General features: G+C 37.0%; 1 protein-coding gene across 10 annotated transcripts in view; it reads left to right on the forward strand.

Moving 5' to 3' along the window:
* Positions 1 to 26,376, forward strand: part of UBR5 (ubiquitin protein ligase E3 component n-recognin 5) — an 84,903-nt gene that overhangs the window by 52,478 nt on the left and 6,049 nt on the right. For 4 of the 10 annotated variants that reach the window (XM_071421464.1, XM_071421468.1, XM_071421473.1 and 1 more), the window contains 34 exons: positions 158 to 355; positions 1,489 to 1,699; positions 2,335 to 2,379; positions 5,430 to 5,556; positions 6,471 to 6,622; positions 7,022 to 7,117; positions 7,532 to 7,655; positions 7,975 to 8,072; positions 8,875 to 9,023; positions 9,458 to 9,549; positions 10,467 to 10,613; positions 10,713 to 10,831; positions 10,927 to 11,053; positions 11,153 to 11,282; positions 11,504 to 11,664; positions 12,171 to 12,410; positions 12,563 to 12,686; positions 13,283 to 13,394; positions 14,445 to 14,576; positions 15,218 to 15,479; positions 15,823 to 16,087; positions 17,813 to 18,024; positions 18,381 to 18,611; positions 20,154 to 20,227; positions 20,790 to 20,962; positions 21,062 to 21,175; positions 21,714 to 21,934; positions 22,580 to 22,700; positions 22,805 to 22,903; positions 23,171 to 23,414; positions 24,000 to 24,111; positions 24,660 to 24,804; positions 25,099 to 25,229; positions 26,112 to 26,172. In XM_071421464.1, the coding sequence (XP_071277565.1) occupies positions 158 to 355; positions 1,489 to 1,699; positions 2,335 to 2,379; positions 5,430 to 5,556; positions 6,471 to 6,622; positions 7,022 to 7,117; positions 7,532 to 7,655; positions 7,975 to 8,072; positions 8,875 to 9,023; positions 9,458 to 9,549; positions 10,467 to 10,613; positions 10,713 to 10,831; positions 10,927 to 11,053; positions 11,153 to 11,282; positions 11,504 to 11,664; positions 12,171 to 12,410; positions 12,563 to 12,686; positions 13,283 to 13,394; positions 14,445 to 14,576; positions 15,218 to 15,479; positions 15,823 to 16,087; positions 17,813 to 18,024; positions 18,381 to 18,611; positions 20,154 to 20,227; positions 20,790 to 20,962; positions 21,062 to 21,175; positions 21,714 to 21,934; positions 22,580 to 22,700; positions 22,805 to 22,903; positions 23,171 to 23,414; positions 24,000 to 24,111; positions 24,660 to 24,804; positions 25,099 to 25,229; positions 26,112 to 26,172 (5,049 nt within the window). The remainder of the gene's footprint in view (positions 1 to 157; positions 356 to 1,488; positions 1,700 to 2,334; positions 2,380 to 5,429; positions 5,557 to 6,470; positions 6,623 to 7,021; positions 7,118 to 7,531; positions 7,656 to 7,974; positions 8,073 to 8,874; positions 9,024 to 9,457; positions 9,550 to 10,466; positions 10,614 to 10,712; positions 10,832 to 10,926; positions 11,054 to 11,152; positions 11,283 to 11,503; positions 11,665 to 12,170; positions 12,411 to 12,562; positions 12,687 to 13,282; positions 13,395 to 14,444; positions 14,577 to 15,217; positions 15,480 to 15,822; positions 16,088 to 17,812; positions 18,025 to 18,380; positions 18,612 to 20,153; positions 20,228 to 20,789; positions 20,963 to 21,061; positions 21,176 to 21,713; positions 21,935 to 22,579; positions 22,701 to 22,804; positions 22,904 to 23,170; positions 23,415 to 23,999; positions 24,112 to 24,659; positions 24,805 to 25,098; positions 25,230 to 26,111; positions 26,173 to 26,376) is intronic. The other 6 variants (XM_071421469.1, XM_071421471.1, XM_071421467.1 and 3 more) reach the window with 5 other exon arrangements.

Raw genomic sequence — 26,376 nt, forward strand, 5'->3', positions numbered from 1 at the left:
TATGTTGCACTACTTCCAATGATAGGAGTTAATGACATAAATGAGAATCTTTGGTAAACTGTTGTAATTGTTGTCAGTCAAGAACTGGATTTTTTGGGAAGGATAATATTTATAAATTGTGTGGACCTAATAATGAAACCTTTTTCCCCAAATGTAGGAATCGCCTATTATTCTTAGAGATGGAAATGGTACAATCTATCCAATGGCAAAAGATTGTATGGGTGGGATACGAGACCCTGACTGGCTTGATCTTCCACCTATTAGTAGTCTTGGAATGGGTGTTCATTCCTTAACAAATCTTCCTGCTAACTCGACCATCAAAAAGAAAGCTGCTATTATCATTATGGCTGTTGAGGTAAAATATTTTCTCTGCTACGGAAATTATATGCTTTTTTTTCCTCTTGTTATTATAAAGTTATGCTTAAAAGCAGATTCATGTTTAGATACTGATTTATGTTTTCACTGTTTGAAAGAAGCTAATTTCAACTGAAGATTCTCTTAGAAACACAAAAACACCAACAAAATTGCCAAGTAAAGTGAAAGACCCTTTTGTGGGGGGATGCATGACTTCTCTATCAGGCTTTTAATTAGTAGGGTTTTTTTAGGCATTGATTTTGAAATTGTTACCTTTTTATATCTGCTAACACCATGCAGTTTAATTTGTGTCATGGGTGCACAGTTTTTCTCAGAGATCCAACAACTTGTTTTGGTTGGATCCCTGAGAATGCAATACTTCTTTATTTATTTTCTATTATTTTAAAATTATCTATTTGGAGCATATACTAGGAAGCTAGGAGAGGAAAGTGAAGGTTTTTTCACTTGAAACACCTGTGGAGTTCTGTCCTCATCAGTGATGTTGTATGAGTAGTTCTGCTGTGAATTTATATGTGATACTTGTAAAATCTTGTCAGTAGTTTGTTAGCTCTGCCGTGTGTTCTGCTGCCACCCGGAGGTACTGTGTACCTGTTAGACTGAGATGGATTTCACAGTGCAGTAGTATTCCATCATTATGGAAAAACTGGTTATATATGGGGTGAACTTCCCAGACCTTCAACAGCTTTTAATCATTCACTTCTCAGCACATAAATCATATGTTTAAAAAGAACTAGGTTAGAACTCATTTGTGTACATCCTTAAGCTTTTTCAGTTGTATCACTTTTCCCACGTTACATGGAGCTATGAAATGGAAGTAATCTATCTTAAGAATCCAACTGTGAAGCCAAAGGAATGCTTTTGTGAGCCTGATGGCATCTGCTGCTCCGTTCCTTTTGCTTGTCTGTGCCTGAATGCACACAACTCTGTTTTTAACAGTGCTATAATTGAGATGATGAATATTCTGAACAGCTCCTGCACTAACTTCCAGCCAGTGCTGAAGATGAAGACCTTCCTATTAATTTCAAAATTAGAAGAAAATTAGAAGTATTTATGGAGCTTATATCTACCTTTTGTGCTTCACATTTCTGAAATATTTTATTCTTTTGAATATAGAAACAAACATTGATGCAGCACATTCTTCGATGTGACTATGAGGCTTGCAGACAATACCTGATGAATCTTGAGCAAGCAGTTGTCTTGGATCAGAACCCACAGATGCTGCAGACGTTCCTTGGCCACAGATGTGATGGAAACCGTAATATCCTGCATGCTTGTGTGTCTGTATGCTTTCCAACCAGCAACAAGGAAACAAAAGAGGAAGAGGGTGAGCTCAACAATATAATGAAAATAATTTGAAAATAATATTTTCATGCATTTTCAAGAAAATATGAAATAAAGGCTGCATTCTTCATATATGGGTATATTAAAAATTAGCACCTAAAATGTGCCCTGGCCTTTCAAAGGTGCTAAGACAACATTTTTATTACTCTCATAAAGTTTTATGAGAATTTTTAAAGAATTCAGTAGTTAAGAGCACTAAGCTGTTTAAATTGACTGTAAAAACTTTTGACATTCACATGTTAATTTTGAGATGAAAAACATATTTTTCTACCTTTGTATCACTAGTATCCCCTTTATATCACTAGTAAAATTTATGAGAAATGGTATTTAATAATTTTGAAGTGCTGTAGAATATGTTAATAGCTTCAATTAGAAATACTACTTGTCATTGATATGTATTAAGAAATGTGGAAGAACAACCTGTTAATGCCAGTTACTGACACAATTTTAAAATGTCTGTTAAATACTGTTATGTAAAAAGCATGTTAACAGAACAAGGTTGCTAAGTCAAGCACTCAAAAATTAGGGAATGGCAGAATTAAGTTTACCCATGTGCTGTACACGGGTGTGCATTGTGGAATGGTCTTTAATTACACCATCATACTATTTTTTCCACAGGACTACCTCATTCAGTGCACAAGATGGACGGTGCTCACCGAATGGGTAGCTATTCAATATTTCTTTTTATCCTCATCATTCAGTGTGTGGCCCCATTCCTTACTCTTGCACACCATACAAACCCTGCACTGAATAATGAATGAACTTCCTTGTGGGATTCTTGTATGGTGCTGTCATTGAATTTTAGTCATTTATAGACCTTAATTGTTCCTCATATCCCTATTTATAAAATGGGGGTAATGTGCAGCTTTTTCATCTCTTGCTTGGAGTTTTATTATAGCTTGAAGTTTTTCTGTATTCAAAGCTATTAACTAATTTTGAGCATTCTGTTTGAGAAGCCTAGGGCCTGATTTTGAGTAGGTGTTACTTCAAAACACTGAATTCTATGACTGGATTAATCATAGTTTTAGTTGTGCTGTGAATGTTAATTATTTCTGTGAGTCAAGCACATTTTAGGTGTCCAGAAATGAGTAAAATGTATCACAATCATCTGTAAAAACTTGTTTCACAAAGTTCTGTGTGCTGATAGATGTGTCAAATAGGTTCTGGTTTTCCAGAGCAATGTCCAGTGTCATTAAACACAACACAGTGTTTCCTCCTCTCCTTCCCAAGCTGTTGCTGCCTTACTACACCCCTCCCTAAGGCTGCAGCAAACAAGGCATAAACAGCCTGCTCTCTGTACAACCCTTCATCTCCAGTGTGTCGTCCATCCTGTGCACTGACTGAGGCAGGGGTATTGTTGCTGGGGTGACAAAACAATCCGAGACAAAAAACCCAAACCAAAATAAACAAACAAAACCAAACTGTGTAACTGAAGATTGTGTTACTATAAACACACAAGGAAGTTGAAATAAGGATGCATGGGCAAACTTAATCCGACTTCTCCTAATTTGAGTGCTTGTCTTTGCAACCTTGACATTTTTTTCAGTAACTTCATTTGGGTGTAATCTAACTTTCTGAAAAATGAAAAACATGAACCTGCTAGACTTGTGACACTCCTCTGCCTCTCTCTTTCTCCCTCATAAAACTTGTCCTTGAAGGAGATTCATGTCTTTAGATTCAGGTCACATTTAGCTTCCACTGTAACTGTTAGTGATGGATATTAGGACAAGCTTATTTTCTGTTTATCATCTGGAGGGCAGTGGTGACTTATGTTACTGTCTGTGAGTTATATGGTCGTCTCTTAAAATGTAAAAGAAGTTTGATTTAGAAGTAAAGGCTTCAATTCCAGACATACAGCTATGATGTTTCTTAAAAATTTCTTAACAATTTAGTGCCACTTCCCAGCTAGTACCTACTTGAGATTCTTCACTCTTGTTTATACAGATTTCTTCCGAAGTGCCAGAAAGGAAATATTGAGGGCTGGGATAAGCTTTTTTTTTTCCTTCTCTTCTTTCTCACATCCTGTGCCTAGTTTAGCTGTAGCTCCTGCAGTGTTGGATAAATGATAAATGAATTGCAGGAAAAGTGGCCCCAGAGCTGAAAAGCTGGGGGAAAGCTGCTCTGCTTCTGTGAATTGATACATCCTCTGTCTTGCCAGTAGAAGGGATCTTGGGAAAAGCATCTATAAAAGAAATGTCCAAAACATGTGAAATCATTAAAAAGTTGTGATACTGAATTTCAGCTAATGTCACTGAACATATAAAAACTGAGGGGTTTTGCCTGGAGAACTGGGACAGATTTCATTAGACAATAGAGCAGCAAATCTCCCATTAGAGCCAAAGCATTTACAACTGATGGTTCTCCAAAACCAGATGCTAACTTTGTAAGTGGAACAGTGAAAATTCAGTTACAGATCACTTTCTCCAGAACAGGTGAAACCTCTGCTGCAGAGAGTGGTTGTATTGCTTGAGGGATCACTCTCCAGAGCTGTGACCCCTTGTGTGAGAGGTCCAGAAGTGATGGGTTGTGAGTTATGAGAGCTAATGGGTCTGAGAAAGGAGTACAGCAAAAATACCACGGCAATTCATTTACAACTATGAAGCAACTTGTAGCTAGGGGGACAAGAATAGTATTCTCTCACTGCTAACTGTTTAATAGTTGTCTGCTTTGGGTAGTTGGTGATCTTTGTCTAAGAAACCTGCACATGCTTGTGAACAAGCAAAACCAAGGATTTCTTTTACTTAGGGTAGTGGTGAGTGGAAATACTTAAAGAATAACCTTACAGTAACAGCTGACACACACTGTCAGATTACCTTATTCTTTTCATTCTTTGAATGAAAGGTATTAATAGTACTTTCCTGTTAAAAAAAAATAAATAAAAGGGAACTGTCCAGGCCTTAATACTGTCACTCATGAAAATAAGTGTGCAGGGAATGGTGACTCTCAGTTTGAAAAGCCTTTGACTAGAAAGTGAGCACTAGCCCTTGCAACTTTGAGACATGTCCTGAAAGAACAACTAGAGTCACCTTAAGAAAATACTTTTCTTTGTTCAGAAATACACCTTTTCTGTCTACTTTTTTTTAAAATAATATTCTGTATCTCGCTTTTATATTCTGTATCCCACTTGACAAAATTCAGTCCTCATTAGGAATAGAACTGGTAGGTATTATGATGCTTAGGGTTGTAGATGTTAGAAGAAATGCTAGTTCTTTCTCATGTAAACTGATTGTATACTGCCTTCTTATACTCCAAACATAGCTCTCCTAAGCAGGTACATACCTGGAGTGTGTATATTACAAGCCCACACATTTGCCTTGTTCACAGATGCTCAATGTGCAGTGTGGTGTGTTTTCTTGTTCTCCCAGTCTGGTGTTTTGGTGGTTCTGTTTCTTTATTTGTTTTTGTGTACTTTTTATAGTTGTTTTTGTTTGTATTTTGTTTTCTTTGCTTTTTATAATTTTTATCAAGGCTTTTTTGAATCCTTGACTCAGCAAGTGTCTAGAATCAGTTGTATGATAGGACCTTGTATGTTGATGATACTGAAAGCTTGTTCAGGATCATTGTTAAGCTCATCCAAAATAAAAATTTGTATATGAGCCTAGTGTGTCTCTCTAAATGGGAGAAAAAAATAATAGTGATGTTCCATATTTTATACTCCTTTCTTATAATTTTCCCAAGTAAAATTTTAGCACTGACTTTTCTTAATTTTTCAGAAGCAGAGCGCTCTGAGAGGAACACCTTTGCTGAAAGGCTCTCAGCTGTGGAAGCTATTGCAAATGCAATCTCTGTTGTGTCAAGTAATGGTCCAGGAAATAGGGCAGGATCATCAAGCAGCAGGAGGTAAACTGAGTAATGCTTTTTTCTTGTTTTCTGAATGCTAATTTCTGTATTAATTACCAATCTGTTATTAATTCTTTTTTTCAGCCTAGCTTAAGAATTGGCCTCTGTTGCTAGCTTAAAATTGGATTTCAGTTCTTTAAGCACCAAACTAGAGGTCTAGTGTTTTTTTGAACCTTTTTTTGTGTAAGAACTAATGATGGGATATTTCTAAACCAATCCTCTTTTCTGGGGTTCATGCTTTGTCTATCAGTTGTGAAGTGGAAATATTCCTTCTTGTGGGGAAAAGGAATTTGAGGATAAGCGCTGGTGTTCTTTACCAAGAAGTGTGACAGAATTACTGTGATGGTGGCCAGGCTTGTTTTAAGAGAATTTCTGTGGGAGATGGTCACTTAAGCAGAGGAATAATAGTGAGACCAACAGAACACCACCGGGGAAGAATTTAAGTTGATTCATTTTATTCTAAGCAGTCATTAAAAAGAAATTCTATCAAGACCCAATTTTTTGTCCTTTCATTAACCTCTTTTTGTAGTTAGATTTTAAAAAGCAGTAGCAACAAAGGCAAATCCTTGCAAAAGCTTAACACTCCTGGCAATGAGCTTGGGCTAAAAAGAATGTCAGATAGCAGTAAGAATGCCCATCAGCTGCTGTCTGCAAGAGGCAGTGCTGTGGTGCCTAGGGATGTGTTCTGGGCTCAGATCTGACTTGAAGCATTGCTGAGTGACTCCTCTTCCAGGACTAAAACGTTCTGGTGCAACAAAATGTCAGCAGAAATACCTCCTGGCTCATTCTTACTTATGCTGAAATAAAATGGTGATAAGAGGAGTTTGGTTTCCTTTTTCAATGTGAAATTTTTCTTAAATGTGTTCTAATTATAAATGAAAATGATAGTATTTCTGCCTTGGTTTTGTATTTAGTTTGAGATTGAGGGAAATGATGAGAAGATCCTTGAGAGCTGCTGGATTGGGCAGACATGAAGCTGGTGCTTCATCAAGTGATCACCAAGACCCAGTTTCTCCACCAATAGCTCCTCCCAGCTGGGTTCCAGATCCTCCTGCAATGGATCCAGGTAAGTCTGCTCATATATCACATTAGACTGTAGAAGGAGAGATTTGATAAAGAACCCATGACTTTTAGGGTGAATAATAACTTACTTTAGTCTCACCCTGTAATCTGTCCAATGCCATTAAGGTAGCAAGTGTTCATTGAGATAACTTGAAGAGTTTACTGAAGACTTAACAGCTGTTTTTTAATCCAGTATATGTCTTTTTAATGCTGGTGTCAAACTGCTGGGAAGTCTGCTTTGTAATGCTGAGTTACATTACAGACCTAGGAATGTGGCCGTTTGTGGGAAAGATTGCCAGTTAAATACAGAAAACCTGCAGTGTGTTAGACATTGCAGCAAGAGCATATTGTTAGGGATGTTTTTATGTATTGATATACATCCTGCTGTTCTGTTTACTGAAAGATGGTGACATTGATTTTATCCTGGCCCCCGCTGTGGGATCTCTTACCACAGCAGCGACTGGCACCGGCCAAGGACCCAGCACCTCCACAATACCAGGTGAGGACATCCTGCTTATTTGATTATGCTTTAGAATGGAAATTAGCTCTAAAGCTGTCTTTGCTTGCACAGACTTTCTGCATATGAAAATGCCTCTTATCAGATGAAGATTGGATTGAAGCAGAATCACTCAAGTGTGCAGAAAGTAAATGAAGCACCATACTGTGTTTTATGTAAAAATATACATGGAGAGTGACAACTATGTAAAACTATGGAAATCAGCATGAAATTGGGATTACCCTCTCTATTTCAAATATAATTTGGAACTGAAATTTACAGTGCTTCATTGAAGTATTGCTGAAACCACTGAATAGTCAAGTTACCAGTTATTCACCACAGTGAACGACTTGCTTTTAGCAGGTAGTCATTTTTTGAGGAAAAACAGTTTCTCTGCAATTTTTTTTCTTGCTGCAGGTCCTTCTACAGAACCATCTGTAGTGGAATCGAAGGATCGGAAGGCAAATGCTCATTTCATACTGAAATTGCTGTGTGATAGTGTTGTTCTACAGCCTTATCTTCGAGAATTGCTGTCAGCTAAGTAAGGATTTTCATGAGAGTTCTTTTGTAATGTTACACTACCTTAAATCAACTACATAGAAGCCTTTTTAAAAAGGTTACATAAAGGCCTGTTAGTTAAAATTGAGAATGTTAGAATACAGCTGTGTTGTGTCCTGCCATCCTCTAAAAGTATGTCTGTTTCAGAGGAGCAAAATAAACAAGACTGCTTATTCACTCTGTGTTTTTCCTGTTTGCACAAGCTCAGCAGTGCTAAGTTTTCATGTATTTGCATCCTGCTTCTCCTGTTACAATGAAAAAATTTGGTGTTCTAACTTGTCTGTTGGGGTTTTTTTGCCTAGGGATGCGAGAGGCATGACACCATTTATGTCAGCAGTTAGTGGCCGGGCATATCCTGCTGCAATTACAATTCTAGAAACTGCACAGAAAATTGCTAAAGGTACAACAGTTTTAGTGACTGCTAGTGTGTGGCTTCCTTCTAAACTTTGGTGTGTGTGCAGAGTCGTAACTAGCACTGTAGATTGCTGCATGTTTTGGAAATTCTGCTGTTATGGAGTATCTTACTCTTTTGCAGTTTGTGTATTGCAGTAGATTTCTATGAATATTATTGCTTTTGTGTTCTTTGTAGTATTTTTGGCATTTCACTGTTGTATAAACCAGTGGATTAAGGTACTATTTTTTGGTAGCACAAGTTGCATCACATGGAACTTCTTTGGTGAAATTGAAAAAACCTGATATGATACAGTGATATGCCAAGCTAGATCCTATTCCTGAAAAGGCTTATATACAAACAAATACTTTGTGACTCTCTTGTAATATTGGTATTTAATTTTTTGGGAGAAATACATGAAATTGAATTTAGGGAAAAACTTTAACACATTAGAGCTTGTTGCACCACAGTTCTGTAGGACTTTATGTGGGACAAAAATACTTCTTTTAAGAATATTGTCCACAATCCTTCAAAATGGTGGTTAATTTAATTAATTAAAGTATTAGTGAATTTAAAACTGGGGAAGACATAATGGTTGTGTTTTTCAGTCAGGAATTTGCAGTGGCTTCTATAAGAAATAATGTGACAAGCAGAAAGTTTTCTCAAAAAGCTCCAACAGGTTTTATTCAAACTTCTAATGCTGTATGAGATTTTGTAATGGCAAGCATCTGCCAAGAATAGATTCTTTTGCTGGGTATTTTTGGGGTTTTTTGGGGGGGTTGTTTTTAACACTGTTATTCTATTATTTTAGCTGAAGCAACTTCCAGTGAAAAAGAAGATGATGTGTTTATGGGAATGGTTTGTCCTTCTGGTACAAATCCAGATGACTCTCCTTTGTATGTTTTGTGTTGTAATGATACATGCAGTTTTACCTGGACTGGTGCAGAACATATTAACCAAGTAAGTTGCTTTTTTTTTTAAGCAAATAGGAATGTGTTTCAGCCATGTATTGTGTTAGTCTACTAATCTGATTTTTAAATTATTAATTACATTGTTTAAATTACTGTGACTTTAAAGTCTGGTGTAAGTACTGCCTCCCCAAACTGCTGTGTAGTCTGGAAGCTGATTGTGTTCCTCACAACATGGTTGTTACTGGGTGTGGCTTTTCCCCTCTGGCTAACTTTGGCAGGAATTTTGATGGACATGGCTCTTGGAAATCACTGAATATTCTAACGTAACAACAAAGTTTCACTTTCTTGAACTGACCTACTTCTGAGTTTAGGCATCAATTTAAACAAGTGCAGTTTCATTGTAACCTGAACTAGTGTGATATTGCAAGCACTGTAAGGAAAAAAATGATACATAATACCCCCCCCTCCCCCCCCATTTTTTAGGATATATTTGAATGCCGAACATGTGGCCTGTTGGAATCACTTTGTTGTTGCACAGAATGTGCGAGGGTCTGTCACAAAGGACATGACTGCAAGTAAGTATTGTGTTCCATTTCTTAAAATTTAATCAGTATTTTGTGGTTTCCTTTGTTTATTGATGCTTAATAAATTTTTTCATTGTTTGAAGTGTTCCAAACCTAGAGAACAGAAGATAAATGAAATGGTTTCATGTCTACTCTATAACATTTATTTAATAGGTCAGAATTGAAAGAGTAACCTGAAGTGGTTTTGTACTTTCCACTTTGTAGTATTTAGAGTAAAAGAGTAATTCTCAAAGTGCATAATATTGTGAGAACATTATATCTAAATAATGCTGTGTTTTCATTTTGGGTGCCCCTCAGTGTTTTATGTATCCTGGTGATAGATCATTCTTAGGAATTTTTGGAAATAAATGTAGGATATTAATATTCTAAAAATCAACTGTAACAGAAGGAAAAGTGAGCAAACAATCAAGAAATCTCAGATCAACCTAGCCCAAAGCTTTGAACCTGCATGTGTTCTGTGCTGTTACAGAGTGTAAAAGTTACAGTATTAATATCCCAGCTATAATGAGATAACAAATACAATTATAAGGATATTCTCAGCACCATAACAGTTACTGACATTTTACTGCATGTCATGAGTACTTTCAGCTTAACTTTCTTGGATTGGAGGCTGTTTTAGGGAAGAATAAATGACCTTGGATGAGTTTTACTAAGACATTATGAAAAGCTCTTTAGTTAAACTGCCCTCTTAAGATGAGTGTAGGAAACATGGATGATAAACATCAAGTGCTGCCACATATAAAATCTGTATTTCTCTTTTCTAAGCTAGGTTTGGCATTTTGCTACTATCAGAAACAAAAAACTGCAGAAAGCAATCTAAGCATGTACACTAACACCCTCAGCTTGTGTAGAAAAGATTTGGGATGTTACTGAACAGTGTTGCAGTTCACCTTTTCTATTTCTTGTAGGCTCAAACGAACATCTCCAACAGCCTACTGTGATTGCTGGGAAAAGTGCAAGTGTAAAACACTAATTGCTGGGCAAAAGTCTGCTCGCCTTGATCTCCTTTACCGCCTGCTTACCACCACAAATCTTGTTACCATGCCAAATAGCAGGCAAGTTCATGTTAGCATTGACTAGGGCAGAATTTAAAAAATTATTTTCTAAATATATGTGGTATATTGTATTTCCACTAACAATTTTTTTCATTACAGGGGAGAACATCTGCTGTTGTTTTTAGTACAGACAGTTGCCAGGCAAACTGTAGAACACTGCCAGTACAGACCACCTAGAATCAGGGAAGATCGCAATCGGAAAACTGCAAATCCTGAAGGTAAGTGCTATTTCAGTGAAATAAATGGCAGATCCCATATTTCAGTACCTCTTCCTTATGCTTTCTTGGTTTTTTTGTTTGTTTTATCTTTCTAGATTCTGATATGCCTGATCATGATTTAGAGCCTCCTCGTTTTGCCCAGCTAGCACTGGAACGTGTTTTACAAGACTGGAATGCACTGAAGTCCATGATCATGTTTGGCTCCCAGGAAAATAAAGACCCGTGTGTATCTACACGTAGTTGTTGATGTAAAGTTTGATCTGAGATTTGACACCTGCTGGCTTACATAAATTTATTTCTTTTCTTCTTGTTTTTTCCAAGTCTTAGTGCAAGCAGTAGGATAGGTCATCTTCTGCCTGAAGAGCAAGTTTACCTTAATCAGCAAAGTGGAACTATTCGCTTGGACTGTTTTACACACTGCCTTATTGTCAAATGTACAGCAGACATTTTGGTAAGCACTCTTAGCCATGTTTTACATAGGCTTTCTGAATAATAGGATATTGTAAGGTATCTCAGGTCATGTGCTTGGAAACTAATTTGAAGGAAACTTCAAGTTAATCATGATTTTGTGAATTTATACTGTTATGACTGTGATCTCCTTTGAGTTTAATCTCTCATTTCATGCTTCAAAATTGCATGCAACTAATGAGTTGTAATGACCTCTTTCTCCAGCTGTTAGACACTTTGCTGGGTACTCTGGTGAAGGAATTACAGAACAAGTATACACCAGGCCGCAGAGAAGAAGCCATTGCTGTTACAATGAGATTCCTGCGTTCTGTGGCAAGAGTCTTTGTCATTCTTAGTGTGGAGATGGCTTCCTCCAAAAAGAAAAAGTAAGTGGCGAAGATGTATGTTAGTTGTGGTGTTTTTTTTCCTTTATTTACTTTTTTCCCTATATAATGAGTTGATAAAAATCAACAATAGGCAGAAACATCTGAATTATTTTGTATTCTGTAGACAGACTTGGAAAGATGTGCAATAGCTGCTAGTATGTCATGTAATTTCTTAATACAATGCTTGTTAAACTTACATGTTCATACCAAACTTTTTGTTTATAGTGTATGGGGTTTTGGAAATAGTTTTTTTTAAGCATATTAAAATTACAGCGTATGGTTGGTTGTCAGTAGTAGATTTAGATATCAAGCCTTAGTCTTGAATTATTGAATGATAAATGTTTTTCACTGACTTGAATAGGTGCATATTGTTTCTATACACACAAATGCATGTATCTCTTAAAAATTATTTTTTGAGAAAAAAATTAGGACAATTAATATTGCCATGAAGTTTTTGGGAAAAAAATATGTATTTGACATTTATCTTTCTGTATTTTATCCCCCAGCAATTTTATTCCACAGCCAATTGGAAAGTGTAAACGTGTATTTCAGGCATTATTGCCTTATGCTGTTGAAGAGTTGTGCAATGTAGCAGAATCTCTAATTATACCAGTCAGGATGGGAATTGCACGTCCTACAGCACCCTTTACCCTTGCTAGCACTAGTATAGATGCCATGCAGGGAAGTGAAGAACTATTTTCTGTGGAGCCTCTGCCACCCAGACCATCATCTGACCAGTCTAGCAGGTAAAACTTGTTAAAGCTTACTATCTGTTCTTTTCAAAGACTTCTTAAAGGTGGTTTTATTTTGGAGTTTTTGTTAGCTTTGCATTAAGTGATAACCAGAGGTCCAAATCGACATTTTTTTAGGACTTATTTTTATATATTTTTCTTTTAAGTTCTAGTCAATCTCAGTCATCCTACATAATAAGGAATCCTCAGCAAAGACGAATCAGCCAGTCACAACCAGTTCGTGGCAGGGATGAAGAACAGGATGATATTGTTTCAGCTGATGTAGAAGAGGTCAGTTTTATTTTTGTACTTTTTTTCTTCTCAACATAGCAGACCTAATACATTAGCCCATGCTTTGACATCTGAATCTGAAATCTATGCATTTGATTTGAAAAAGATGTTAAGTAGTACTTCATGAAATCTTACAGTGCTGTAAGCATTTTTAATAGAACTTTGTAATTGTTTTCTATTTTATTTCTCCCTGTTAAAGAAGTTTTTAAGTCTTTCAGCACATGGCAGCTATTATGTAGGTTCTGTTAGAGAGCTAGAAGGTTTTTCATCAGATAAAAGCAGATAATACCTCTTCAGTGTTTAGAAACTAATTGTTGATTTTGCAGTCAGTTTTATCCTTTATGGCATTAAAATCTAACATCCAAAGCTGTTTTATTTGTGTATGTGATTTTTCCCCCCCCCCACAATACTATAAACTGTACAGCCACATACAACTACTGTGGCTGTAAGTTAATTTTTTGTTCACATCAGTTCAATTTTGAGGTCATCTTTGTAAGATGGGTTTTTTTAAATCAAACTTTGCACTCTCTTTTGGAAAACTTATAGGTTCTCTGATATTGAAGATGGTCTGGCATAATATTACCATCTCTTTCCAGGTTGAGGTGGTTGAGGGGGTGGCAGGTGAAGAAGACCATCATGATGAACAGGAAGAACATGGTGAAGAAAATGCTGAAGCAGAAGGACAGCATGATGAGCATGATGAGGACGGTATGTTTAATGTACATCCTGCACATTTACTGCTTGAGTGAGAAAACTATGCATCAAAAAGAAAAGCATCTTTGGAGTCACCAGTGATAATGATTTGAGAGATTTGCACAAGTAGAGAGAATCCAAGGATTCCAGACTGCTCATCTTACAGAAGGAGATGTGTAAAATTTGAGATAACATGTTGTAGATAATACATGAACTTTTTCTGGCTGAGGAGAAAATATTAAGTTCCCAAAGGTATCAGATGTTATTATATTTTTGGTTAACAATGTGTTTTACCTTTTGTATTTGCTACTGTAAAATGTTCTTGATGATGGGCCAATGTCAAACCATGACAATGGTAGATGTGTTCTCAAAAGCAGTTTGTATCCTGGCAAGCTAATTCTCAAACTAATCATAAAGTACTAAATTAGGATTCAATATTTTGTAGACATAATTAATCAATCCTATATGAAAATGTTTGAAATTATTAAGACTTGTCTTGTATTACTTAGCTTGGGGTTAGATGACCCAAAGCTATGATTTTAAAAAAGTTATCTTCTCTTTCTGACTGTGCTTTGTGTTTCCAGTCAATCCATTTACAGTATAGTAAATCTGTTTACTGATTTGCTGAATATTCAAACATTTCATTCTTAAAGCTTAAAACTGAAATAGAACCTGTATATGTAATAAGGTTTTTTTAAGTTTTCAAGTATTCCTTAAATACTAGTTGAAACAGCATTTGGTAAATTGTCCTAGTACATGTGTATGAAGAGTTGTGGAGTCTTGTTGCTGGAGTGACTTATTTTGAATCCTAAAAGCCTTTATTTTCACTGTGTGTTGAATGTACATGTACAGAACAGAATGAGAGCGGGTGGTAATTGCTGGAAAATAAGAAAACATGCTCCAGGTATTGCTGGGTGTCTGCACTGCTTTTATGACCCCACTGCATATCCATTAACTTCTGCTGTAGTAAGAGTGTCTGGGGTTTGTTTCTGTCTTATATGAGTCACCACAGTAATTATAATTTTATCTTCTAAACATGAGATGTTTTGTCCGTTGTTTTTATAGGCAGTGATATGGAGTTGGATTTGCTGGCTGCTGCTGAAACAGAAAGTGACAGTGAGAGTAACCACAGTAACCAGGACAATGCCAGTGGGCGCAGAAGTGTTGTCACTGCAGCTACTGCTGGGTCAGAAGCAGGTACACCACATCTTTTTGGGTCTATTCTAGCTGGTTAAATTTAGATATTAGGAGTAAGTACTCTCCTCCTTCCCTAGATTTCCTGTTTTTCCTTTGCTCTAATAGTAAGGTACTGTGCAGACTTTTTGGAGAAGGAAATGCATGAAGTTGTGACCTACATTTTTTGCTCTTACAGAGCGGCTGCATGTGTTAGAAATTACCATGTACTCTTGTGTAGTGAAATTAAATGGTCTCACTGATTTTCAAGTGTAGTAGTTAGAAACAATGGTTTATGGTTTAAATCAATACACAAAACCTGAGCACTCATTGTACATGTTTTTGAAAGCAACTGCCTTACTGTCCAATTTGGAAACATAATTTTTAGAATTCTTTTCCTAGGGCTAGAATCGGTAAAGTATTTTTAAATCCAGTTACTTTTTAATTTATATTTTGAAGTGTAAGTAATCATACTGCTTTTTCATTACACCTGTGGATAATTAGCAGTATGTTATAATGATAATTTATTGAACCTTTTCAATAGTGGTATTTGAACCTTTTTAGTATCATGTAGTTACTCATGGAAGAAGTCTACTATGCTGACATGATACATGTATACATGCACTAGTGTGGAGCTGTCAGTTATTGCTTATTTTTCTCAACAGGAGCTAGCAGTGTTCCAGCATTTTTTTCTGAAGATGACTCTCAATCAAATGATTCCAGTGACTCTGATAGTAGCAGCAGTCAGAGTGATGACATAGAGCAGGAGACCTTCATGCTTGATGAGCCTCTGGAGCGAACCACAAACAGCTCGCATGCCAACGGTGCTGCGCAGGCTCCCCGTTCCATGCAGTGGGCTGTACGCAACACCCAAAACCAGAGGACTGCCAGCACAGCTCCCTCCAGTACGTCAACCCCAGCAGGCAAGTCTCAGTGAATTGCATGCATGAATGCCAGCTCTGGCTTTGTTCCTTCCTCTGCTTTTGTTTATTCTCTTAAGGATGAAATCTTATCTCCTTGTCGTACTGCTGACCTACTTTGACTGTTAGAGTTCCAGTTTTGAATTTAAAAAAAGGGAAAGATTCGTCGCAATTAAGATCTGAATATGCTTACTGTAGTTAACAATTGTTTGCTAGTTACAGTTGTGATGTCAGTAATATTTACAAGTTTATTTCTGTAAATCTTGATCATGAAATCAATCAACACACAAACGACACAGCAAAGATTAAATGAGTTCATTAATTTAATCTTTTCTTTTATATTTAGCAAGTTCAGCGGGCTTGATTTATATTGATCCCTCAAACCTTCGTCGGAGCGGTACCATCAGTACAAGTGCAGCAGCAGCTGCTGCAGCACTTGAAGCCAGCAATGCAAGCAGCTATTTAACATCTGCAAGCAGCTTAGCAAGAGCATACAGTATTGTGATACGGCAGATATCTGACCTGATGGGTCTGATTCCCAAATACAATCACTTAGTATACTCCCAGATTCCAGCTGCAGTGAAGCTGACTTACCAAGATGCAGTTAACTTGCAGGTAAGAACATGGAAATCTTCACAGAAAAAATGTAATTTCAATACAACTGGGGTTTTTAAGGTAAAATGATGGAATTGTTGAGATTGAAAGTGCATATTGACTAATCTCAATTTCTTTGAGGGTCAACAGTCTGCTCAGGACTGTCTGTTTATGTTTTGAATATCTCCAAGGATGGAGATTCCACAGCTGCTCTATTAAATGTTTGACAGCTCTCACAGTGAAAGAGAATTTTTCTTGAGTTTAAAGGGATGTACCAAGTATTTCAGTTTTTGCCCACTTATCCATTCACTGGGTATCAGTAAGAAGAGTCTGGCTTTGCATACTTCATAACTTTTTGTCAGGTGTTTGTACACACTGGTAAGATCCTCCTGAGTTTGTTTCTTCAGTCTAAAGTATTCCCTGCATTCTCAGCCTCTTCTTATGTTAAGAGAGAGTGTGGGCTAAAGTAACTGTGGTCACTTTTTAAATTAAATTGATAGTATTTCATATACATAATATTCTTTCAAAAAAAGGAACTTATGTTGACTTTGTTTAAACAATGTCTGACTGGTACGTAATTAATAGTTAAGTGAGAATTGACTAGGGATTTCTGCTAGACATCTGTTGCCATATTCTAGTTGACATAAACTGTTGAGTCTATATAAGAAGAAAGTTAGTAAGGGCCAAATAATTGAATGAAATAAAAGATTTGTACAGGTAAATGTACTGTTCACTGTCCCTTCCTTCAGGGACATGGTCATTATTTCCATGTTATGCACATATTTTTTATACTGTGCTCTTGACTGTCTGTTTTTGAAAATTTATGTAAAATGCATCTGTAGAGAAAATACATGTCAGACAGCAGTCTTCCCCTTCGTGTATAGATATTAGTTTCAGAGACTGACAAGATTGGAGGGACTCCAGAGTGTTTGGAAAGTATGTATTAACTTGTACCTGGGCATAGTGATAGGGTAAAATTGTATGTACTGAATTTAGTACAGAAGTCAGCTGTGAATAACACAGCTGCAGGAAAGGACTTCTGATTTGGGAGAGGAAGGTTAGAAAGATACTCTGGGATCAAATGCTGGGGTAAACAAACAGGGAAAGAAATAAGAGAGTGTAGTTTTATTATGGAGGAGGCTAAAATAATTTTTTATTCAGGAGATATTTAATGGGAAAAGTGAACAGGAGATCTGTCCAGCTGAGGCAGCAAGAGGTTTGTATTAGCACAGGAGGTTTCGTTTGGACACAGAAATGGGATTGAGACAGCATTTTGTTATTGTAGTGCATTAGAAGTGTGAGGGATATTTTTGAAGACCAGAATGCAGAGGAATGAAGAAAGCAGACTGATGTTGGATCAAAAAAATCCAACAGGTCAATGGAGTTAGCAGATGATAAGAAAAGCAGGCTGCAGGGCCAGTAGTGGGAACAGGTGAAGCAAAGATGAGACCAGGAGGTGAGACTTGTGTGCAGACATAGTTGTCTGTGCAGGTCTTAATGGGAGGAGTAGAAGAGATGCCCAAAAGAGAGAGAGATGGTGAGAATGCTTTATAGATATCAAAGTGGTAAGCAGTGAGAGCTGCAGTCCACCACTGTAAATCAACAGTCTCAATAGAGCTTTCAGAAACTGATCATCAGTAGTTCTTGAGCATGGTTTTACAGCCTCTCTGTAGGGAATCGGGAAGATTTCATTCTTGTCATCTAGTTCTATTGTTTGCAAAGCCAGTTAAATCTCATTTTCTGTAGAATTATGTGGAAGAAAAGCTTATTCCTACTTGGAATTGGATGGTCAGTATCATGGACTCTACTGAAGCTCAGCTGCGTTACGGTTCGGCATTATCATCTGCTGGTGATCCTGGGCATCCAAATCATCCTCTCCATGCTTCTCAGAACTCAGCTAGAAGGGAAAGGATGACGGCCCGTGAGGAAGCCAGCTTGAGAACACTTGAGGGAAGAAGGTATGAAAATAATTTGATTACTGCATGCAGTATGAATTATCAGTTTTATAGTCAAATCTTATTCACAGACATCGTAGGAATCTAATTCTGCAGCTCTGGAATGCAGTTGTTGTTTTGATTTAAGTTGGCTTCCTGTGTTTTTGCTACTATTTGGTTTATTCTGACATACTAGATTCATCTTGAGCATTAACTGAGCATCTGAGCTGCTTGAGCTATGCTTTTAGCTTGTTATCACTATTTTTGTGTAGAGTTCATTGAGATTTTACATCCACATTTTAAATACAGGGCTTATAGATAAAGTATGTGTTCTCCTGTGATGCCTGATGTCTCTGTATTCAATCCTTTTCCTTCACTAGACGTGCTACTTTGCTCAGTGCCCGTCAGGGAATGATGTCAGCACGCGGTGATTTCCTGAACTACGCGCTGTCCTTGATGCGTTCTCACAACGATGAGCACTCAGATGTTCTTCCTGTTCTAGATGTCTGCTCACTAAAGCATGTAGCATATGTGTTTCAAGCCCTTATTTATTGGATTAAAGCAATGAATCAGCAGACAACCTTGGATACTCCTCAGCTGGAAAGGAAAAGGTACTGAAGTTGACTCCTAGAAACAAAACCTACGTTAAAAAAAAAAAAAGCCCTTTTCAGTCATTGGTATTGTTCCTCAGCAGCTTACATCAACAGATGCATTAATCTGTATGTCTGTGTGTGGGTGTGTGTAGTAACATGCATATCATAAATGTGTGTAGTAACATACATATTATAGGAAGAGTTTCTGTAATGGTATATAATGTACCTGTGTTTGATAAGTCTGTTGCAGTACCCTCTTCACTTCTTTTTATACTGTAAAATGTTTTTTTTTACTGTTGAAACTTGAGTTGAATTTTTCACTCTGTAGCAGTGCCTCTAAAAGACATACTCAGGACAGTTTCTCAGGTAATGATATGAGACATACATTTGACATGATAGCAACTTAGATATCTGTCAAGCATGTTAAAGATGACATTGGAGAAAATGTCATTGTCTGATATAATGGGCTTTGTGGTTTTGAGATTCATCTGATATTTAAAGCACAGTAGGGAAATCAATAGCTGAAAATGTCCTTGAGTTGGAAAACTGCTATTTCAACTATCACATTTTACAAGGTGCATTTATTATGATGTTTTAAGATTTATTTTTATTTTTATTTTTTCATTTCAAATGCAGTTACAATACTGTGTTCTGTTTATTTTGGTAATGTAAGGTTTGTTATGACCTCAAAGATGTACCAAGGGGGTGTTATTAACAGTAGTTTCCTCACAAGTAAGAATGATATAGTACAGTAATCAACTTTTTGTACTGATTTGAGTAGTTATAGCCACAGCTTTAACCCTTTTCCAGGCAATTACATACTTCCAGAAGCTGCTTTTCAAGAAAAAAAAAAAAAAAATCCACGTACTGAAATCTGTCAAAAAACTGTTCATAAAAGAATTGGGAAATTTGCATGAAATGCTTTTAAAACTGTGAAGGCCTAGACCTTTTCAATTAAAAATGAGTGGTTCAAACAGTTGCTTCCATTAGATGACATATTAGTAGTCTGAGTTAAATGTATTTTATCAGTTTATCAATTTCATCTAGTTTCAGAACACATTTCACAATGCATAAGCTGCCAGAAATTAATACTAATCAAAGTTCTTGACAGAACAGTAGTATAATATAGTGAAATCAAGTTTTTTAATCTGCAGCTTGCAGACTTACCTTCTGGAACTACATCAGTGAGATTATTTTTAAATTTTAAAATAGTATTCACTTGCATTTTTCTTCCAGTAATGCAGGATTCCTAGGATTTTATATTGATACAGTGTTTAAAACCAAGTATCACTGCCCAAAGCTGATTTTGATCTTAACTTTTAAGATCAAAGTTGGTAGGTGGCTCTAAGGGTAACTGTGTGAGTGATGTAGTGAGTATGTAATGAAAAGTTCTCTACAGTGCTTCAGTTTTAGTTTTGGTTTTTTTATGTAAATCTCTTAAGTACACTTCCTGATTATGCTACAGATATAGATGTTTTGCCTAAGAATTTCTTCAAGACGATTGACTCTTTTTTATTTTCTTCTGTTTTGTTGTTGTTGTTTTGGATGTTTTTTATTAAGAACTCGTGAGCTTTTGGAACTGGGTCTTGACAACGAAGATTCAGAACATGAAAATGATGATGATACCAATCAAAGTTAGTATACAAAAATTGACATAGCATACCAAAATGCCAGACTTTCTTAGTGCTTTTTCCCTTTAGCTAGCTGAGATTTTGAATAAATTTTCCTGCTTGTATATGTAAAGTTGGGTTTAGCAAGATTTTCTTAGCACTGTTACTTTACCAAGTTTCTTCTACCATTGCCTATTTCATTGCCTCACATGTCAGGGCCATTTTTTCATCTTCTTTCTCACTAAACTGCAGCATTCCTTACCTACCATTCTACATTAAAATTTGAATCATAGTTAAACTTATCTTTTTTATCTGATGAAACTGTGCTGAAAATGGTAGAATATATACTCACACATACAGTGTAGGAGTGCCCGTTTAGTAAAGCTAGGTATAGTAAAAAGAATATAAACTATAACTAAGCAAATTAATAAAGATACAGCATTTGCAGGAGCATCCTGTAGAAGTGCTAAATTTGCAGAGATTCTCCTCTAGTCAGGTAGCTAAGAGGGAAGGATATTAATTTTTGGCATTTTATATCCTTTGCTTTTTTAACTGTCAAAACTGATATGAAATCTCTGATCTCTAGGTGCTACACTCAACGACAAAGATGATGACACCCTCCCAGCAGAGACTGGCCAAAACCATCCATTTTTCAGACGGTCAGACTCTATGACATTCCTCGGCTGCATTCCACCCAATCCTTTTGAGGTTCCTCTGGCAGAGGCCATCCCCTTGGCAGACCAGCCACATCTATTACAGGTGACATCAGAGATGGTGTTTTGGAAGAAAACTGCAGTTTGCTTTTTCATTCCTCACCGAAGTGCATTATTGACCCAGAGCTCTTGTGTTGCTTTTCAGCCAAATGCTCGCAAAGAGGATCTGTTCGGCCGGCCCAGTCAGGGTCTGTACTCGTCTTCTGCCAACAGTGGCAAGTGCTTAGTGGAAGTCACAGTGGATAGAAACTGCCTTGAGGTAAATGTAAAGCTTTATTGTTTTAAACAATATGGTAATTTAAACTAGAACCTTCATTCCTTAAAAAGACACTTTAATGTTTTCAGAGAGGATTTTATGTAGCTTTCAGAATGATAATTTAAAAGCTCAGTGCCTGTGAAAACTTGAAGTCTTTATGAAAAGTATGCTTAATATAGAAACTTGATGATTATTGACATATAGCAGCTTTCAGGTAGTATTTTTAAATGCAGCAGTACAATTCTGAGTTAATTTTAGAATGCTAATTATATAATTATTTTTAAATCTTCCTTTAGTCCATCCAGTAGATTTGACTTGCCTTCAGACTGATCATTAATTGGCAAACATATGAAATGCAAACACACAGTGGGGAAAATAGGGGGTTTTTTTGTATTTATTGAAATGATAGAGGTCACTGTGTTTTAACAGGTCAATTACAATGTTCACTTTTGTGTGATTTAAAATACACATCTATGAATATATGTGCTTAAAAGCTTCTACTCTGCTTTGAAAGTGCAGCTAAATTTTACTTCTCTTTTAGGTTCTTCCAACTAAAATGTCTTATGCAGCCAACTTAAAAAATGTTATGAGCATGCAAAATAGGCAGAAGAAGGAAGGGGAAGAACAAAATGTGCCTACAGAAGAATCTGAGAGTTCAAAACCAGGGCCTTCAGCTCATGATCTTGCAGCACAACTGAAAAGCAGCTTGTTGGCAGAGATAGGATTGACAGAAAGTGAAGGGCCACCCCTCACATCTTTCAGGTAGCTGAGTTAAAAATTATGTTTTGAAATATTACCGCTCTTCTAAATGGCTGTTTGGGAGTCTGGAAAGTATTTTTGAAATTAAAATGGGTAGCTTAATTTAGTTGGCATTTGTAGTTTGTGATTAGTATCTTCTAAAGTGAATAGTTCAGAAGTCTTCAAAGAGGTCTGTGCAAACTGTAGGCAAATTCCTTTACTCCCTGACTTCCTGCTGCAGATGTGCTGTGACGTCCTGGGCAGCCAGGCTGAGCAGTTGGAATCCACAGCTTGCTATCTCTGTCTGGTGGTGCTGCCCACACTTAATGCAGTTATGAATTGAACTGCAACTGCTCTCACTTCAAATTACAGCTGTTTTAAAAGAAATTGAGGTCTTGGTTGATGGGAGATCAGTAACAGTGCATTCCACATAGCACCAAGAGTTACATGCTTTTGGAGTAAGTACTCTTTGGAAGCAAGACTTGTGTTTCTGCTGAAACTAAGCAGCTTCATGTGCTTTTGTGCACAGACTTAGTGTACTGTGTCATTGTTTATCAGGAATAAAAAACTTAGTTGAATGCAGAGGGTAAGAAAAAGCTGAAGTACACAAAATGTGTCTGAAATTTAACTTGATTCCACGTGTCTGGTATTTTTTCTTCTTTCTGTCAGGCCTCAGTGTAGCTTCATGGGCATGGTTATTTCTCATGACATGTTGCTGGGACGTTGGCGCCTTTCTTTGGAGTTATTTGGTAGAGTGTTCATGGAAGATGTTGGAGCAGAGCCTGGATCGGTATGTATTTCTCAGTGTAAGGACACTTCCTCTTACAACTAAATTGTGACTCTCCCTAAGTATTCTAATTTTGGGGTTTGTCTGGTTTTTTTTTTAATTTTTAGATCTTGACTGAATTAGGTGGCTTTGAAGTAAAGGAATCGAAATTCCGCAGGGAGATGGAAAAACTTAGAAACCAGCAATCGAGGGATTTAACATTGGAGGTAAAAAATGTTAGTTTATCTTCTAATAAACTTTCATTAAAAGTTGAAGTATTACAGTAACTTGATAGGAAAATTTGTATTTCAGAGTCTGCAAGCAGGTGTCTTAAATCATGCTTTGTGAGTTATGTTGCAATTACTCTGTAGTTTTTCCCAGTCTGATTGTTATTTTTTGAATCTGTGGAGCAGTGTCCAGAAATCTGTTGTGAAGCTGAAGGTCTCCTAGAATGATAGTTAGTAAAGAAAGAATTTTTTTTTATTTTTTACTAGGTTGATCGAGACAGAGATCTTCTGATTCAGCAGACCATGAGGCAGCTGAACAATCATTTTGGTCGCAGGTGTGCTACCACTCCGATGGCTGTACACAGAGTGAAAGTTACTTTTAAGGATGAGCCTGGAGAAGGCAGCGGTGTAGCACGAAGCTTTTATACTGCTATTGCACAGGCTTTTCTGTCAAATGAAAAACTGCCAAATCTAGATTGCATTCAGAATGCCAACAAGGGTACCCATACAAGTAAGTGATGCACAGCAGTTAATCTACAGAAAATACGAATAAAAACCTTGGGTGCTTTATTTACATAGAAATACTTGGCCTTGTGCCAGAGACGGCTCTTGTTAGCTCAGCCCAGAATCCATAAAAATTATGCATTAGTTCTCTGGAGCAGGGAAATGGCTTTCCCCCCCTCCACACACTTTCAGAAACAGGAACTTCTTGTTTTTCTTGCAATAGGACTCTGCTTTAGGTGTGCTCAGATTTTTTGAGTGTCCTTCTCTCCAGCAGGTAATAATTGTCAAGATTTTAGCTACTAAGAGCTTATATATTTTATTACAGCTGCTCCATCTGACTTGCCACAAACACATTTTAATGTTTTGGAAAGTATATGTAAACTTTTAGAGTATTTCATCATTTTTAAGTTGGTACAAACACTTCAGGACCTTTCTTAAGTTTGGCTGAACCCAATCACTGCTTCAAGTGAAATGGTTCTGTCTCAGTGATGTCTGTCAAACTCTTCCAAACCTTAGTCTTCCTTACACTGAAACTTAGGTCGGAGAGAGAAATATAAAGATGTTTAAGTTTATGAGGTTTTTTGCCCTTCAGGTCTGATGCAGAGATTGCGAAATAGGGGAGAGAGAGATCGGGAAAGGGAGCGAGAGAGAGAAATGCGGAGAAGTAGTGGCTTGCGAACTGGTTCTCGGAGAGATAGGGATAGGTAAGTGATAATCTTTATCTTGATGAAGATATTTTGTCAAATACAGTAATTGCCTTGGATATTGTCAGGAAAGATACTTTTACTTCCTCCAGTCAAAGGAGTCTCTTTCAGGAGTGATTTGCAGGGTAATTTCTTGAAATTTGGTCTCTAGTTTTAATTATTTAAAGAATTATTATATATATATATATTATATTATAATGCTTACTTTATCATTAATCGGTTATGTCTCCACCATAGGCCATCAGTTTCTTCTGCTAAAACAGTAACAAAAACTTGTGTACTAGAATAAAATTGTGAGGTAGTTTAGAAACAACAGTGCCATTGGTGGCATGTCTGACAACTGTATCCAAAACACAAGTAATACTAAAATCTCTAGTTTATTTTGATTCTCTCTTTCTGATTCATTCTCTCCAAGCAGCTATGAGCAACACTACTATTCCAGCAGTAAAGCTAATGCTAATATCAATCTGTGTGCAAATAATATTGTCCCAGAGGATTTTTGAATTTTTCCTCTTGAAATGAGTACAAACTGCTCTGATTATCTTAAGGGACTTCAGAAGACAACTGTCCATTGACACACGGCCTTTTAGACCCGCCTCAGAAGGAAACCCCAGCGATGACCCTGACCCTCTCCCAGCACACAGACAAGCCCTTGGGGAACGGCTCTACCCTCGAGTGCAAGCAATGCAACCAGTAAGACTTCCCTAATACACTTAATGATTGTTCTTCTCAGCTTGTAATGTAAAAATTTAATTCCTTATCCATAATTGAAATAATTGAAACATAATTGATAGTATTCAAACATGCAAGACTGATTTTATTTTATTTTTAATTTTGTTAAGATTTTGTTTCTCTAATTTGTTTTTTAGCTTAGTAGGTATCTTGTAATGCATTCTCTATTTAAAATATCAGAACTTTCATAAGATCGTATTTGAAAATAAGAGAACTGGAGGAGAATAGTAAGACCTATCACTCCTTTATCCCCAGGCATTTGCAAGTAAAATCACAGGAATGTTGTTGGAATTGTCTCCTGCTCAGCTGCTTCTGTTACTAGCTAGTGAAGATTCTCTTAGAGCAAGAGTTGATGAAGCAATGGAACTCATTATTGCACATGGCAGGTAAAGTATCAAAAGTGAGAACTAATTATGTGGCCAAAGCACTTGTACTGTTCTACGTCTAACTCCAATACATGCAGCTTATTTCTTGATAGTCAAGATATTTTTCTTTGGACAAGTGACTTTTTGGCTTTGGTTTAATCTATTCTGACTGGTTTCAGAATATCACAGTTCCTTATTGAGAGCAGCCCTGCTGAGAAGGACTTGATGGGTGCTGGTGGATGAGAAACTGGACATGAGCTGGCCATGCAATGCACCAGATGTGTTCTGGGCTGCATCACAAACAGCGTGGCCAGCAGGTTGAGGGAGAGGATTCTGTCCCTCTGGCGAGACCCCACCTGCACTGCTGCATCCAGCTCAGGGGTCCCCAGCACAGAAGGACTTGGACCTGTTGGAGCAAGTCCTGAGGAGGTCACCAAGATGATCAGAAGAATGGAGTACCTGTCTTATGAAGAAATGCTGAGAGAACTGGGGTTGTTCAGCATGGAAAAGAGAAAGCTTATAGGTGACCTAATTGTGACCTTCCAGTCCCTGAAAGGAACCAGCAAAAAGATGGCAAGGGACTTTATACAAGAGCATGTAGTGACAATTCAAGGGGAATGGCTTCAAACTGAAAGAGAGGAGGTTTAGAATAGATAAGAAGAAGAAATTCTTTATTGTGAGGAATAGTGAAGCAGTGCAACAGGTTACCCAGAGAAGGTATAGATCCCTGGAGGTGATCAAGGCCAGGTTGGGGCTCTGAGCAACTTGCTCTAGAGGAAAGCATTCCTCTAGAGGGGGCTGGAACTAGATGATCTTCAAGGTCCCTTTCTAACCCAAACTATTCTATCATTCTGTGAGTCTGTGATGGTGAAATTAAATCTGCCTTTTTATTCCCTTCTCAAGGGAGAACGGTGCTGACAGTATATTGGATCTTGGATTGCTAGACTCTTCAGAAAAAGTGCAGGTAATGAATCACCTGTTGCACAAAATTTATGTAAGATTCAGTTTTATCAGTTGATTTTAATACCAGAAGCAACTAGAAGCTTTATCATGCAAGACGAAGTTCTGTTTAATCATTTTGTTTTGAAAGAATTAACCGTAATTAGTCAAAAGTATAACATGTAATCATTAGGAAATATCAGAGGAATTCTTAACCAAAGGAACCTGA

Source organism: Agelaius tricolor, unplaced genomic scaffold (genome assembly GCF_023055355.1).
Source record: "Agelaius tricolor isolate 1412-34295 unplaced genomic scaffold, bAgeTri1.0.p SCAF_2, whole genome shotgun sequence".
In the NCBI taxonomy this organism is placed as follows: Eukaryota; Metazoa; Chordata; class Aves; order Passeriformes; family Icteridae; genus Agelaius; species Agelaius tricolor.